The 16,249-nt window shown below is 42.3% G+C and overlaps 1 protein-coding gene across 3 annotated transcripts in view; it reads right to left on the reverse strand.

Annotated features, from left to right (window-relative positions):
• The window catches only part of SEMA5B (semaphorin 5B), a 398,541-nt gene that overhangs the window by 177,126 nt on the left and 205,166 nt on the right, over positions 1–16,249 (reverse strand). For all 3 annotated transcript variants that reach the window (XM_073647519.1, XM_073647520.1, XM_073647521.1), the window contains one exon: positions 5,988–6,050. In XM_073647519.1, the coding sequence (XP_073503620.1) occupies positions 5,988–6,050 (63 nt within the window). The remainder of the gene's footprint in view (positions 1–5,987; positions 6,051–16,249) is intronic.

Raw genomic sequence — 16,249 nt, forward strand, 5'->3', positions numbered from 1 at the left:
CCCCGCTGGACGCCCGGTTATCACAGCTGCTGCCCCCGCTGGACGCCCGGTTATCACAGCTTCTGCCCCCCTGGACCTCTGGTTATCGCAGCTGCTGCCCCCGCTGGACGCCCGGTTATCGCAGCTTCTGCTCCCCTGGACCTCCGGTTATCGCAGCTGCTGCCCCCGCTGGACGCCCGGTTATCGCAGCTTCTGCCCCCCTGGACCTCCAGTTATCGCAGCTGCTGCCCCCGCTGGACGCCCGGTTATCGCAGCTTCTGCCCCCCTGGACCTCCGGTTATCGCAGCTGCTGCCCCCGCTGGACGCCCGGTTATCGCAGCTTCTGCCCCCCTGGACCTCCGGTTATCGCAGCTGCTGCCCCCGCTGGACGCCCGGTTATCGCAGCTTCTGCCCCCCTGGACCTCCGGTTATCGCAGCTGCTGCCCCCGCTGGACGCCCGGTTATCACAGCTTCTGCCCCCCTGGACCTCCGGTTATCGTAGCAGGGGGGAGTGAATCTTATATATCTATAAATGACAGCAGATGTGCCCTGGATCAGCCCTCACCCGCCAGCACCCAGGCAGAGCAGCTCATCCTGGCACCGGCCCGATCACAATGCTCCAATACTTCTCACAGCTGAGGGTTTGTTACAGATGTATCCAGCTTCCATAATCCTCTGTGAGATAAGAGGACTCCAGACTGATACATTACTGCACTGATACATTGTAACAAGCTGTCAGGACTGAGATTTGTGTTTATCTCTCTATTAATAAGAGTGATACATTGTAACGAAACCTCAGTGTCGTGAACAGGCTTGGACGGGCTGCTCTGATTTACTGACAGCAAGAAGAGATCTAGAAAATGGTGAGGAAGAAACACAAAGGGGGGAAAGTATCCAGACATCTTCCACAGCTCGCTGTCTTCCAGAAGTCGCACCTTATATTTGTGCAAAAATGTGCGACTTTTAACACCTTCATGACGCTCCTGCGACTTTTAAGAAGTGGGTGTGGTTAGTTATGCAAATAAGGTGATCGCCAAATTTATGAATTTATGACTTTTTGTTTTAGAAGAAAACACGTTTCAATATTCGCTCTGATAAAGGAGGAATAAAAGAGGAAAAAAGAGGAAAATCCCCTCTAGACGGCGGCGCTGCAGGAGGAGACGCCCCAAATCCACCAATCACCGCAGCCACAATAGTTCTACCGACTGATAATCCCCCCAATGAATCCCCCAACAGTTTATTAGAAAGCTGCACTTTACTCGGCCCGGGATACTTTACTTTACTCGGCTCCTTCTCCTGAGATCCCACCATGGTGATCCGTCTGCAGGGACCGCAGTCACAACTGCTGCTCCATGTCCGGGGATGAGGGGGGCGCTATAGAGACCGGAGGGCTCTGGAATCACAGAAGCTTCTGCATTCTCCAGGAGCAGCGCCACCATTGTCTGTGGCCACATCTGGTACTACTAGAGCAGCAGCCGCACAGGGAGAAGAGGATCTGACGGGTCGCTTTGTCTTTATCTGCAGCTAATACTTTATAATGCGGCAATAATGGGACCAAACACAAGGAACCGACAAGAGGACGAGGCAGAATAAACACCAATACCAGAGGCAGGGAGATAATAAACCTCTAATGCTGATGTATGAGCGATGCAGGCGCGGCTCCGGGGATCGGACACAAGGTGGCGCTCCAGGGCTCCCCGCACCAGCGATCTGGTCAGTGCTTCCTCCGCTCCTTTGTTTTAACTCAATAAAAGCTGGTGAGAATCTGACATGAGCCGCGAGAAGCTGCAAACGTGTCACCGCTGATCTCTGAAAGGAGACCCGAGCCACGGGCAGAAAAACGGACGTGGCGGGAAAACTCCTAAACTGGCGCTAACGAATCTGAGTGCGAGATGTGGCCCCTTCTCTGGACATCACTGACTAAAGAGAAGAAGAACTGACACATTGTAACAAATCAGGACTGGAGGGGTATGTGCTGCTGCTGCACAGATTGTCTACACTGATACATTGTAACAAACCCTCAGCTGTGAGGAGTATACCTAGGATAGACCATCTACATAAGCACAGACTCTGGTCATCCCACCTCATCCCACCAATCCGTTGACTGCAGGGGGCGACACTCGGTACTTTGGGTGGTGCCCATGATGGTCCCCGCTCACACTACAATGCACGGCGCTGCACCACTGCCGCCGATCAGTGGAAGATTTGACCGACCCCACTGATCGGACATTGAGGACCCATCCGAAAAATAAGTCGCTACTATTAAAGTCCTGGAAAATCCCTTTAAGGCCACATTCACATGTTCAGTATTCGGTCAGTATTTGTTCTCAGGAGTGGGTGATAAATGCAGAATTGGTGACTTGTTTCTATTATACTTTTCTCTGATTGTTCCTCACCTCGTTTTGCTTCACAAATACTGATGTAAAACACTGACCAAATACTGACTGTGTGAACGCGGCCTACGTGATTATTAACCAGAATGTTCCCGGTCACTGACAACAAGCAGAGATTGTAACAAAGGAAACAAAGTATAACCTGCGCCCGCATCAGATATAAATAGGTCGTTGTATGGCGGATGTCATGGGATCACAGGTGACTGATCGCTGGTACAGAGCCCCCCGTACCCGCCCCGGCCCCCGCAGACAAGCACCATTATTAAAGTGTTTTATGCAACAGTTGCTCTTGTCTGCAATTACATCGCACAACAAAGCAGAGGTGGCTGCGGTCCAGAAACACAGAAACAATGTCACCAAGTCTCAAATTATAGATCTCAGCCTGCAGCTTCTCAGGACCCCGGTGATAAGCGGCGCTGAGGGGGCTGCACCAAGAGCTGGAGCTCCTCCAAGCCAGCCATTAACTCCTCTGCTGCTGCACAGTGTATAGTGCAATGCTCTGCAGACACTGATCGGTCTGGGTGTATGCTAAGGTCAGGTGTCTGCAGCACGGGGCGAGGTGCTGATCCTGCTGCACAGTGTATAGTGCAATGCTCTGCAGACACTGATCGGTCTGGGTGTAGGGTGAGGCCAGGTGTCTACAGCACGGGGCGAGGTGCTGATCCTGCTGCACAGTGTATAGTGCAATGCTCTGCAGACACTGATCGGTCTGGGTGTATGCTAAGGTCAGGTGTCTGCAGCACGGGGCGAGGTGCTGATCCTGCTGCACAGTGTATAGTGCAATGCTCTGCAGACACTGATCGGTCCGGATGTAGGGTGAGGCCAGGTGTCTACAGCACGGGGCGAGGTGCTGATCCTGCTGCACAGTGTATAGTGCAATGCTCTGCAGACTCTGATCGGTCCGGGTGTAGGGTGAGGCCAGGTGTCTACAGCACGGGGCGAGGTGCTGATCCTGCTGCACAGTGTATAGTGCAATGCTCTGCAGACACTGATCGGTCTGGGTGTAGGGTGAGGCCAGGTGTCTACAGCACGGGGCGAGGTGCTGATCCTGCTGCACAGTGTATAGTGCAATGCTCTGCAGACACTGATCGGTCCGGGTGTAGGGTGAGGTCAGGTGTCTACAGCCCGGGGCGAGGTGCTGATCCTGCTGCACAGTGTATAGTGCAATGCTCTGCAGACTCTGATCGGTCCGGGTGTAGGGTGAGGTCAGGTGTCTACAGCACGGGGCGAGGTGCTGATCCTGCTGCACAGTGTATAGTGCAATGCTCTGCAGACACTGATCGGACCGGGTGTAGGGTGAGGCCAGGTGTCTACAGCACGGGGCGAGGTGCTGATCCTGCTGCACAGTATATAGTGCAATGCTCTGCAGACGCTGATCGGTCCGGGTGTAGGGTAAGGTCAGATGTCTACAGCACAGGGCGAGGTGTCACTACTGATCCTGCTGCACAGTATATAGTGCAATGCTCTGCCGACACTGATTGTCCGGGTGTAGGCTAAGGTCAGATGTCTGCAGCACAGGGCGAGGTGCTGATCCTGCTGCACAGTGTATAGTGCAATGCTCTGCAGACACTGATCAGTCCGGGTGTAGGGTAAGGTGAGGTATCTGCAGCACGGGGCAAGGTGCTGATCCTGCTGCACAGTGTATAGTGCAATGCTCTGCAGACATTGTCAGTCCGGGTGTAGGGTAAGGTCAGGTGTCTGCAGCACGGGGCGAGGTGCTGATCCTGCAGCACAGTGTATAGTGCAATGCTCTGCCTACCCTGATTGTCCGGGTGTAGGGTAAGGTGAGGTATTTGCAGCACGGGGCGAGGTGCTGATCCTGCTGCACAGTATATAGTGCAATGCTCTGCAGACACTGATTGTCCGGGTGTAGGGTAAGGTGAGGTATCCGCAGCACGGGGCGAGGTGCTGATCCTGCTGCACAGTGTATAGTGCAATGCTCTGCAGACACTGATCGGTCCGGGTGTAGGGTAAGGTGAGGTATCTGCAGCACGGGGCGAGGTGCTGATCCTGCTGCACAGTATATAGTGCAATGCTCTGCAGACACTGATTGTCCGGGTGTAGGGTAAGGTGAGGTATCCGCAGCACGGGGCGAGGTGCTGATCCTGCTGCACAGTGTATAGTGCAATGCTCTGCAGACACTGATCGGTCCGGGTGTAGGGTAAGGTGAGGTATCTGCAGCACGGGGCGAGGTGCTGATCCTGCTGCACAGTATATAGTGCAATGCTCTGCAGACATTGATTGTCCGGGTGTAGGGTAAGGTGAGGTATCTGCAGCACGGGGTGAGGTGCTGATCCTGCTGCACAGTGTATAGTGCAATGCTCTGCAGACACTGATTGTCCGGGTGTAGGGTAAGGTGAGGTGTCTACAGCACGGGGCGAGGTGCTGATCCTGCTGCACAGTGTATAGTGCAATGCTCTGCAGACACTGATCGGTCCGGGTGTAGGGTAAGGTGAGGTATCCGCAGCACAGGGCGAGGTGCTGATCCTGCTGCACAGTATATAGTGCAATGCTCTGCAGACACTGATTGTCCGGGTGTAGGGTAAGGTCAGGTGTCTGCAGCACGGGGCGAGGTGCTGATCCTGTTGCACAGTGTATAGTGCAATGCTCTGCAGACACTGATTGTCCGGGTGTAGGGTAAGGTGAGGTGTCTGCAGCATGGGGTGAGGTGCTGATCCTGCTGCACAGTATATAGTGCAATGCTCTGCAGACACTGATTGTCCGGGTGTAGGGTAAGGTGAGGTGTCTACAGCACGGGGCGAGGTGCTGATCCTGCTGCACAGTGTATAGTGCAATGCTCTGCAGACACTGATCGGTACGGGTGTAGGGTAAGGTGAGGTGTCTACAGCACGGGGCGAGGTGCTGATTCTGCTGCACAGTATATAGTGCAATGCTCTGCAGACACTGATCGGTACGGGTGTAGGGTAAGGCCAGGTGTCTACAGCACGGGGCGAGGTGCTGATCCTGCTGCACAGTATATAGTGCAATGCTCTGCAGACACTGATTGTCCGGGAGTAGGGTAAGGTGAGGTATCTGCAGCACGGGGCGAGGTGCTGATCCTGCTGCACAGTATATAGTGCAATGCTCTGCAGACACTGATTGTCCGGGTGTAGGGTAAGATGAGGTGTCTGCAGCACGGGGCGAGGTGCTGATCCTGCTGCACAGTGTATAGTGCAATGCTCTGCAGACACTGATCGGTACGGGTGTAGGGTAAGGTGAGGTATCTGCAGCACGGGGCGAGGTGCTGATCCTGCTGCACAGTATATAGTGCAATGCTCTGCAGACACTGATTGTCCGGCTGTAGGGTAAGGTGAGGTATCTGCAGCACGGGGCGAGGTGCTGATCCTGCTGCACAGTATATAGTGCAATGCTCTGCAGACACTGATTGTCCGGGTGTAGGGTAAGATGAGGTGTCTGCAGCACGGGGCGAGGTGCTGATCCTGCTGCACAGTGTATAGTGCAATGCTCTGCAGACACTGATCGGTCCAGGTATAGGAAGAAGACAATGATAAAGAGGGAAAAGCCGCTGACATGCGATGTGTAACCGCTCTGCTCCACTGAATCCTGACTAATGGGGGTCCACCAGCTATTCTGTGTTGTTCTGGGGGCTCTTACCTCCGTCTTCCCCTTACTCTGACACGATCTGCGGGTTTCTTCATCAGAACTCCACTCTGCCGCCTGAAATACACAAAATAATAGTATAATAGTTAATAATTGGAAGTCTGCAGTCTTTCATATTCTGATTATTAGGGCTCCTCCATACTTTACACTGCAGGCTGTATCCAAAGAATTAATAAAAGATGCAGAATAGAAACAAAGTAACAAATAAGAAGAAATATCGTCATTCACAAGCAACTGCAGCACAAACCGCACAAGTCCATGAACCCCCCCCCCCCGCCGGACCACGCGCGTCACAGGGCGGTCGTGGTCCTCTCTCTGGCACTAGTGTTTGGCTACAGCCAAGTGCGGCTGGGACATATTTGGTGGATGATGGCTGATAATGGAAACGTATCTGTGCCCAGCGCTCGCCTGCAGATGGCACGGCTGGCACCGGCAGAGAACCGGATTTCAGAGCTGCCCGGGCACAACAGGCGAAGAGAAGGTAACAGGGCAGCCCCCCATTACTATCTGCCCCCCATACTGCCTTCCCCATTCCATCTGTATCCGTCAGTAGTGAACCCCTGAGGATCAGACAGCAAGGGGTTAATGGCATCATTATATTTTATGGGACATAATTCTCACGCCCAAATTATGAGATCAAAAACACAGCAGCCCCCAAAGCACAGAGACCCCTGATCAGAGCAGAGGGAGGATCCGGCGAGAAGTAGAAGTCCTGCTCCTCTCCAAAAAACTACGGGGGGAAATTACACACAAAATGTTTGCAGCAGCGAGACGCGACCCGAAAAGTCAAAGTCTGGGAAGATTCCTGCCGTCACCGAGAAATGACGGATTCATAAAACCGCAGAAAATATAAAACTAAAGAGAAAAGACCGAAAATAATGAGCAGAAATGTCAACAACGAACGGCAGAAACATCCGGGGGCCTGGAGTCTATTACTAGAATCTCATCCCATAATGTTCATCCCCGGAAACCCTGCCCCCGCTCCAGCTGTGACCGACCCCCACCAGAGGCGGGGGCACCCGAGTATGAAAAGCTGCTGTGCCCACCGGCAATACAAGAAGGAAGAAAGGTGGATAGATAGAAAGATAGATAGATAGATAGATAGATAGATAGATAGATACAGTGGCATGCAAAAGTTTGTGCACCCTTGGAGATTTCTGTGCTCAGATAACTAACCCAGACTTCAGACCTTAATCAGCCTGTTAGGGTTATGTCTTGTTCACTATCATCGTTAGGCCTGGTTGGTGATGAAAATTTCCAGCTTAATAAAAACCTCCTCTAACCTTGTGCCAAAAAACATGAGCCATGAGTTCTTCTAAGCAGCGGCCGAGCTCTGACAATGGTGGAGGCCACAAAGCTGGAGAAGCTATAAGAAGATAGCAAAGAGTTTTCAAGTTGCCCTTTCCTCAGTTCGAAATGTAATTAACAAATGTAAGTTACCAGGAACAATGGAGGTCAAGATAAGGTCTGGAAGACCAAGCAAAATTTCAGTGAGAGCTGATGGTAGGATTGCTAGAGAGGCAAATCAGAACGCCCGCTTGACTGCAAAAGACCTTCAGAAAGATTTAGCAGACTCTGGAGTTGTGGTCAATTGTTCTACAGTTCAGAGACACCTGCACAAAATATGACCTTCATGGAAGAGTCATCAGAAGAAAACCTCTCCTGCATCTTCATCATAAAATTCAGTATTAGAAGTGCAAAAGAACATCTAAATAAGCCTGATGCATCCTGAAAACAAGTTCTGTGGACCGATGAGGGAAAATAGACCTCTGTGGCCACAATGATCACAGGTATGTGTGGAGAAAAAAGGGCAGAGAATTTCAGGAAAAGAACATCCCACCAACCATTAAGCATGGGGGAGGATCAATCCAGCTTTGGGGTTGTGCTGCAGCCAATGGCACTGGAGAACGATTCACAGGTAGAGGGAAAAATGGATTCAATGAAATTTCAACAAATTCTTGATGCAAACATAACACCATCTGTAAAAAAGCTGAAGATGAAAAGAGGATTCTACAAATGGATAATGATCCTAAACACACGTCACAATCCACAATAGACAACCTGAAAAGGCACAAACTGAAGGTTTTACAATGGCCCTCACAGTCCCCTGATCTGAACATCATTGACAATCTGTGGCTAGAGCTCAAAATAGCAGAGAATGCAAGACGCCCCAGGAATCTCACAGAACTGGAAGAATTCTCCAAGGAAGAATGGAGGAAAATCCCTCAGACAAGAACAGAAAGACTCTTGTCTGACTACAAAAAGCGTTTACAAGCTGTGATACTTTCAAAAGGGGGCGCTACCAGGTACTAACCATGCAGGGGGCACAAACTTTTACATCGGCCCATTTTCCTTTTTGTAATTTTTAAAATGTAAAAGATGAAAATATCTTTTTTTTGCCTAAAATACAAAGGAAATGTGTCATCTGTAACTTTGGGCCTTTTAGATCATTTCATCTCCAACTTGCTTCACTGTTCACAATAACAGGAATTTTGACCAGGGGGGGGGGCAGAAACTTTTACATCCCACTGTATACAGATAAATAGACTTTTTCTAGATATTAATAATTAGCTCCTCACTGATTCCTGATAACATCGGTCCATGACCAGAAGAGGATAAGCGTCACTATGTCACAACATGCAAGACAGACAGGAACTCCAGAGCTGAACTCCGACTTCAGCTGCAGTGAGTCAGTGGATCCAGCGCTGCAGATTCCATTAAATAAACAAATGAAAAAAAGCATTAAACAAAACAATCCATAAACCATGAAATCCCACTTATCCGGCTGAGCGTCCACATTATCTATGGCCGGATCCTGTACACGGACTCCGGCTCTGAACCCTCTGATACATCTGCCTGTCACCATTTCCTTACACAAGCCTCACTCATCTTTGCCCCCTCCCCGGGATGTTGACCCCTTGTTTGTGATCTCGTAGACGGATTCCACATGTTCCATCTTGCTCAGACAATCTGTACGATCACCCGGTGCAGAGCGCTCCGCACTGATCTGACAGATATTCCAGGTGAGGGGCGGCGGGGTCTGCAGGTAAGACGTGCCCCAGCCTGCGGAGTAGGAAAAGCCGCCATCTCATTAACTGACCGCCGAATACTCCAGCTCCCGAGTCACAACCAAAAATATCCTGAAAGTAACAATTATCAAAATTCTGCAAAGTCTCATCATCACAAAATCCGATCATAAAAGACAAAACCAGGAACATAAATACAACCAGTAACAGAAAAAGCGCTACATCACTGCATGGTTATGTCTGGTAGTCACCGGAATCCGACCCGCACCTGTAACCAGCATACAAGATGTGACATGAATCACTCCAGGTGTGCGAGACCCCGAACATCCCCCACCGCAGATAGAACAGCAAAGGAAAACACATGGACCCACAATGACTACAAAACAAAAGGAATAAAACTACTATAATACTGCCCCCTATGTACAAGATTATATCTAAAATAATACAGCCCCCTATGTACAAGAATATAACTACTATAATACTGCCCCCTATGTACGAGAATATAACTACTGTAATACTGCTCCTATGTACAAGAATATAACTACTATAATACTGTCCCCTATGTACAAGAATATAACTACTATAATACTGCTCCTATGTACAAGAATATAACTACTATAATACTGCCCCATGTACAAGAATATAACTACTATAATACTGCGCCAATGTACAAGAATATAACTATAATACTGCTCCTATATACAATAATATAACAACTATAATACTGCCCCCTATGTACAAGAATATAACTACTATAATACTGCTCCTATATACAAGAATATAACTACTATAATACTGCCCCCTATGTACAAGAATATAACTACTATAATACTGCTCCCTATGTACAAGAATATAACTACTATAATACTGCCCCTCTCTACAAGAATATAATTACTATAATACTGCCCCCTATGTACAAGAATATAACTACTATAATACTGCTCCCTATGTACAAGAATATAACTACTATAATACTGCCTCCTATGTACAAGAATGTAACTACTATAATACTGCCCCCTATGTACAAGAATATAACTACAATAATACTGCCCCCCTATGTACAAGAATAAAACTACTATAATACTGCCCCCTATGTACAAGATTATATCTAAAATAATAAAGCCCCCTATGTACAAGAATAAAACTAATATAATACTGCCCCCTATGTACAAGATTATATCTAAAATAATACAGCCCCCTATGTACAAGAATATAACTACTATAATACTGCCCCTTATGTACAAGAATATAACTACTATAATACTGCTCCTATATACAAGAATATAACTACTATAATACTGCCCCCTATGTACAAGAATATAACTACTATAATACTGCTCCCTATGTACAAGAATATAACTACTATAATACTGCCCCTATCTACAAGAATATAATTACTATAATACTGCCCCCTATGTACAAGAATATAACTACTATAATACTGCTCCCTATGTACAAGAATATAACTACTATAATACTGCCTCCTATGTACAAGAATATAACTACTATAATACTGCCCCCTATGTACAAGAATATAACTACAATAATACTGCCCCCTATGTACAAGAATAAAACTACTATAATACTGCCCCCTATGTACAAGATTATATCTAAAATAATACAGCCCCCTATGTACAATAATATAACTACTATAATACTGCCCCCTATGTACAAGAATATAACTACTATAATACTGCCCCTATGTACAAGAATATAACTACTATAATACTGCCCCCTATGTACAAGAATATAACTACTATAATACTGCTCCTTATGTACAACAATATAACTACTATAATACTGCCCCTATGTACAAGAATATAACTACTATAATACTGCCCCTATGTACAACAATATAACTACTATAATACTGCTCCTATGTACAACAATATAACTACTATAATACTGCTCCTATGTACAACAATATAACTACTATAACACTGCCCCTATGTACAAGAATATAACTACTATAATACTGCCCCTATGTACAAGAATATAACTACTATAATACTGCTCCTATGTACAAGATTATATCTAAAATAATACAGCCCCCTATGTACAAAAATATAACTACTATAATACTGCCCCCTATGTACAAGAATATAACTACTATAATACTGCCCCTATGTACAAGAATATAACTACTATAATACTGCCCCTATGTACAAGAATATAACTACTATAATACTGCTCCTATGTACAAAAATATAACTACTATAATACTGCCCCCTATGTCCAAGAATATAACTACTATAATACTGCTCCTATGTCCAAGAATATAACTACTATAATACTGCTCCTATGTACAAGAATATAACTACTATAATACTGCTCCTATGTACAAGAATATAACTACTATAATACTGCTCCTATGTACAAGAATATATCTACTATAATACTGACCCCTATGTACAAGAATATAACTACTATAATACTGCCCCCTATGTACAAGAATATAACTACTATAATACTGCCCCTATGTACAAGAATATAACTACTATAATACTGCCCCTATGTACAAGAATATAACTACTATAATACTGCCCCTATGTACAAGAATATATCTACTATAATACTGCTCCTATGAACAAGAATATAACTACTATAATACTGCCCCTATGTACAAGAATATAATTACTATAATACTGCCCCCTATGTACAAAAATATAACTACTATAATACTGCCCCCTATGTACAAAAATATAACTACTATAATACTGCCCCTATGTACAAGAATATAACTACTATAATACTGCCCCCTATGTACAAGAATATAACTACTATAATACTGATCCTATGTACAAGAATATAACTACTATAATACTGCTCCTATGTACAAGAATATAATTACTATAATACTGCTCCCTATGTACAAGAATATAACTACTATAATACTGCTCCTATGTACAAGAATATAACTACTATAATACTGCTCCTATGTACAAGAATATAACTACTATAATACTGCTCCTATGTAAAAGAATATAACTACTATAATACTGCTCCTATGTACAAGAATATAACTACTATAATACTGCCCCTATGTACAAGAATATAACTACAATAATACTGCCCCCTATGTACAAGAATATAACTACTATAATACTGCTCCTATGTACAAGAATATAACTACTATAATACTGCTCCTATGTACAAGAATATAACTACTATAATACTGCCCCTATGTACAAGAATATAACTACTATAATACTGCCCCTATGTACAAGAATATAGCTACTATAATACTGCTCCTATGTACAAGAATATATCTACTATATTATGTTCCTATATACAAGAATATAACTACTATAATACTGCCCCCTATGTACAGGAATATAACTACTATAATACTGCTCCCTATGTACAAGAATATAACTACTATAATACTGCTCCCTATGTACAAGAATATAACTACTATAATACTGCTCCTATGTACAAGAATATAACTACTATAATACTGCCTCTATGTACAAGAATATAACTACTATAATACTGCCCCTATGTACAAGAATATAACTACTATAATACTGCTCCCTATGTACAAGAATATAACTACTATAATACTGCTCCTATGTACAAGAATATAAGTACTATAATACTGCTCCCTATGTACAAGAATATAACTACTATAATACTGCTCCTATGTACAAGAATATAAGTACTATAATACTGCCCCCTATGTACAAGAATATAACTACTATAATACTGCCCCTATGTACAAGAATAGAAGTACTATAATACTGCTCCCTATGTACAAGAATATAACTACTATAATACTGCTCCTATGTACAAGAATATAAGTACTATAATACTGCCCCCTATGTACAAGAATATAACTACTATAATACTGCCCCTATGTACAGGAATATAACTACTATAATACTGCTCCTATGTACAAGAATATAACTACTATAATACTGCCCCCTATGTACAAGAATATAACTACTATAATACTGCCCCTATGTACAAGAATATAACTACTATAATACTGCTCCCATGTACAAGAATATAACTACTATAATACTGCCCCTATGTACAAGAATATAACTACTATAATACTGCTCCCTATGTACAAGAATATAACTACTATAATACTGCCCCTATGTACAAGAATATAACTACTATAATACTGCCCCCTATGTACAAGAATATAACTACTATAATACTGCCCCCTATGTACAAGAATATAACTACTATAATACTGCTCCTATGTTCAACAATATAACTACTATAATACTGCCCCTACGTACAAGAATATAACTACTATAAAACTGCTCCCTATATACAGGAATATAACTACTATAATACTGCCCCTATGTACAAGAATATAACTACTATAATACTGCCCCCTATGTACAAGAATATAACTACTATAATACTATTCCTATGTACAAGAATATAACTACTATAATACTGCTCCTATGTACAAGAATATAACTACTATAATACTGCCCCTATATACAAGAATATAACTACTATAATACTGCCCCTATGTACAAGAATATAACTACTATAATACTGCTCCCTATGTACAAGAATATAACTACTATAATACTGCTCCTATGTACAAGAATATAAGTACTATAATACTGCTCCCTATGTACAAGAATATAACTACTATAATACTGCCCCCTATGTACAAGAATATAACTACTATAATACTGCTCCTATGTACAAGAATATAACTACTATAATACTGCCCCTATGTACAAGAATATAACTACTATAATACTGCTCCTATGTACAAGAATACAACTACTATAATACTGCTCCCTATGTACAAGAATATAACTACTATAATACTGCCCCTATGTACAAGAATATAACTACTATAATACTGCCCTCTATGTACAAGAATATAACTACTATAATACTGCTCCTATGTACAAGAATATAACTACTATAATACTGCTCCTATGTACAAGAATATAACTACTATAATACTGCTCCCTATGTACAAGAATATAACTACTATAATACTGCCCCCTATGTACAAGAATATAACTACTATAATACTGCCCCCTATGTACAAGAATATAACTACTATAATACTGCCCCCTATGTACAAGAATATAACTACTATAATACTGCCCCCATGTACAAGAATATAACTACTATAATACTGCCTCTATGTACAAGAATATAACTACTATAATACTGCTCCTATGTACAAGAATATAACTACTATAATACTGCCCCCTATGTACAAGAATATAACTAATATAATACTGCACCTATGTGCAAGAATATAACTACTATAATACTGCTCCTATGTACAAGAATATAACTACTATAATACTGTTCCTATGTACAAGAATATAACTACTATAATAATGCTCCTATGTACAAGAATATAACTAATATAATACTGCACCTATGTAGAAGAATATAACTACTATAATACTGCCCCCTATGTACAAGAATATAACTACTATAATTCTACTCCTATGTACAAGAATATAACTACTATAATAATGCTCCTATGTACAAGAATATAACTACTATAACACTGCTCCTATATACAAGAATATAACTACTATAATACTGCTCCTATGTACAAGAATATAACTACTATAATACTGCCCCTATGTACAAGAATATAACTACTATAATACTGCTCCTATGTACAAGAATATAACTACTATAATACTGCCCCCTATGTACAAGAATATAACTAATATAATACTGCACCTATGTACAAGAATATAACTACTATAATACTGCCCCCTATGTACAAGAATATAACTACTATAATACTGCTCCTATGTACAAGAATATAACAACTATAATACTGCTCCTATATACAAGAATGTAACTACTATAACACTGCTCCTATATACAAGAATATAACTACTATAATACTGCCCCTATGTACAAGAATATAACTACTATAATACTGCCTCTATGTACAAGAATATAACTGCTATAATACTGCTCCCTATGTACAAGAATATAACTACTATAATACTGCTCCTATGTACAAGAATATAACTACTATAATACTGCCCCCTATGTACAAGAATATAACTACTATAATACTGCCCCTTATGTACAAGAATATAACTACTATAATACTGCTATCTACAAGAATATAACTACTATAATACTGCCCCCTATGTACAAGAATATAACTACTATAATACTGCCCCCTATGTACAAGAATATAAATACTATAAAACTGCTCCTATGTACAAGAATATAACTACTATAATACTGCTCCTATGTACAAGAATATAACTACTATAATACTGCTCCCTATGTACAAGAATATAACTACTATAATACTGCCCCTATGTACAAGAATATAACTACTATAATACTGCCCTCTATGTACAAGAATATAACTACTATAATACTGCTCCTATGTACAAGAATATAACTACTATAATACTGCTCCTATGTACAAGAATATAACTACTATAATACTGCTCCCTATGTACAAGAATATAACTACTATAATACTGCCCCCTATGTACAAGAATATAACTACTATAATACTGCCCCCTATGTACAAGAATATAACTACTATAATACTGCCCCCATGTACAAGAATATAACTACTATAATACTGCCTCTATGTACAAGAATATAACTACTATAATACTGCTCCTATGTACAAGAATATAACTACTATAATACTGCCCCCTATGTACAAGAATATAACTAATATAATACTGCACCTATGTGCAAGAATATAACTACTATAATACTGCTCCTATGTACAAGAATATAACTACTATAATACTGTTCCTATGTACAAGAATATAACTACTATAATAATGCTCCTATGTACAAGAATATAACTAATATAATACTGCACCTATGTAGAAGAATATAACTACTATAATACTGCCCCCTATGTACAAGAATATAACTACTATAATACTACTCCTATGTACAAGAATATAACTACTATAATAATGCTCCTATGTACAAGAATATAACTACTATAACACTGCTCCTATATACAAGAATATAACTACTATAATACTGCTCCTATGTACAAGAATATAACTACTATAATACTGCCCCTATGTACAAGAATATAACTACTATAATACTGCTCCTATGTACAAGAATATAACTACTATAATACTGCCCCGTATGTACAAGAATATAACTACTATAATACTGCTCCTATGTACAAGAATATAACTACTATAATACTGCTCCTATATACAAGAATATAACTACTATAACACTGCTCCAATATACAAGAATATAACTACT

This window comes from Phyllobates terribilis, unplaced genomic scaffold (assembly GCF_046119375.1).
Source record: "Phyllobates terribilis strain yellow unplaced genomic scaffold, ASM4611937v1 Scaffold_9__5_contigs__length_417890890, whole genome shotgun sequence".
NCBI lineage: Eukaryota > Metazoa > Chordata > Amphibia > Anura > Dendrobatidae > Phyllobates > Phyllobates terribilis.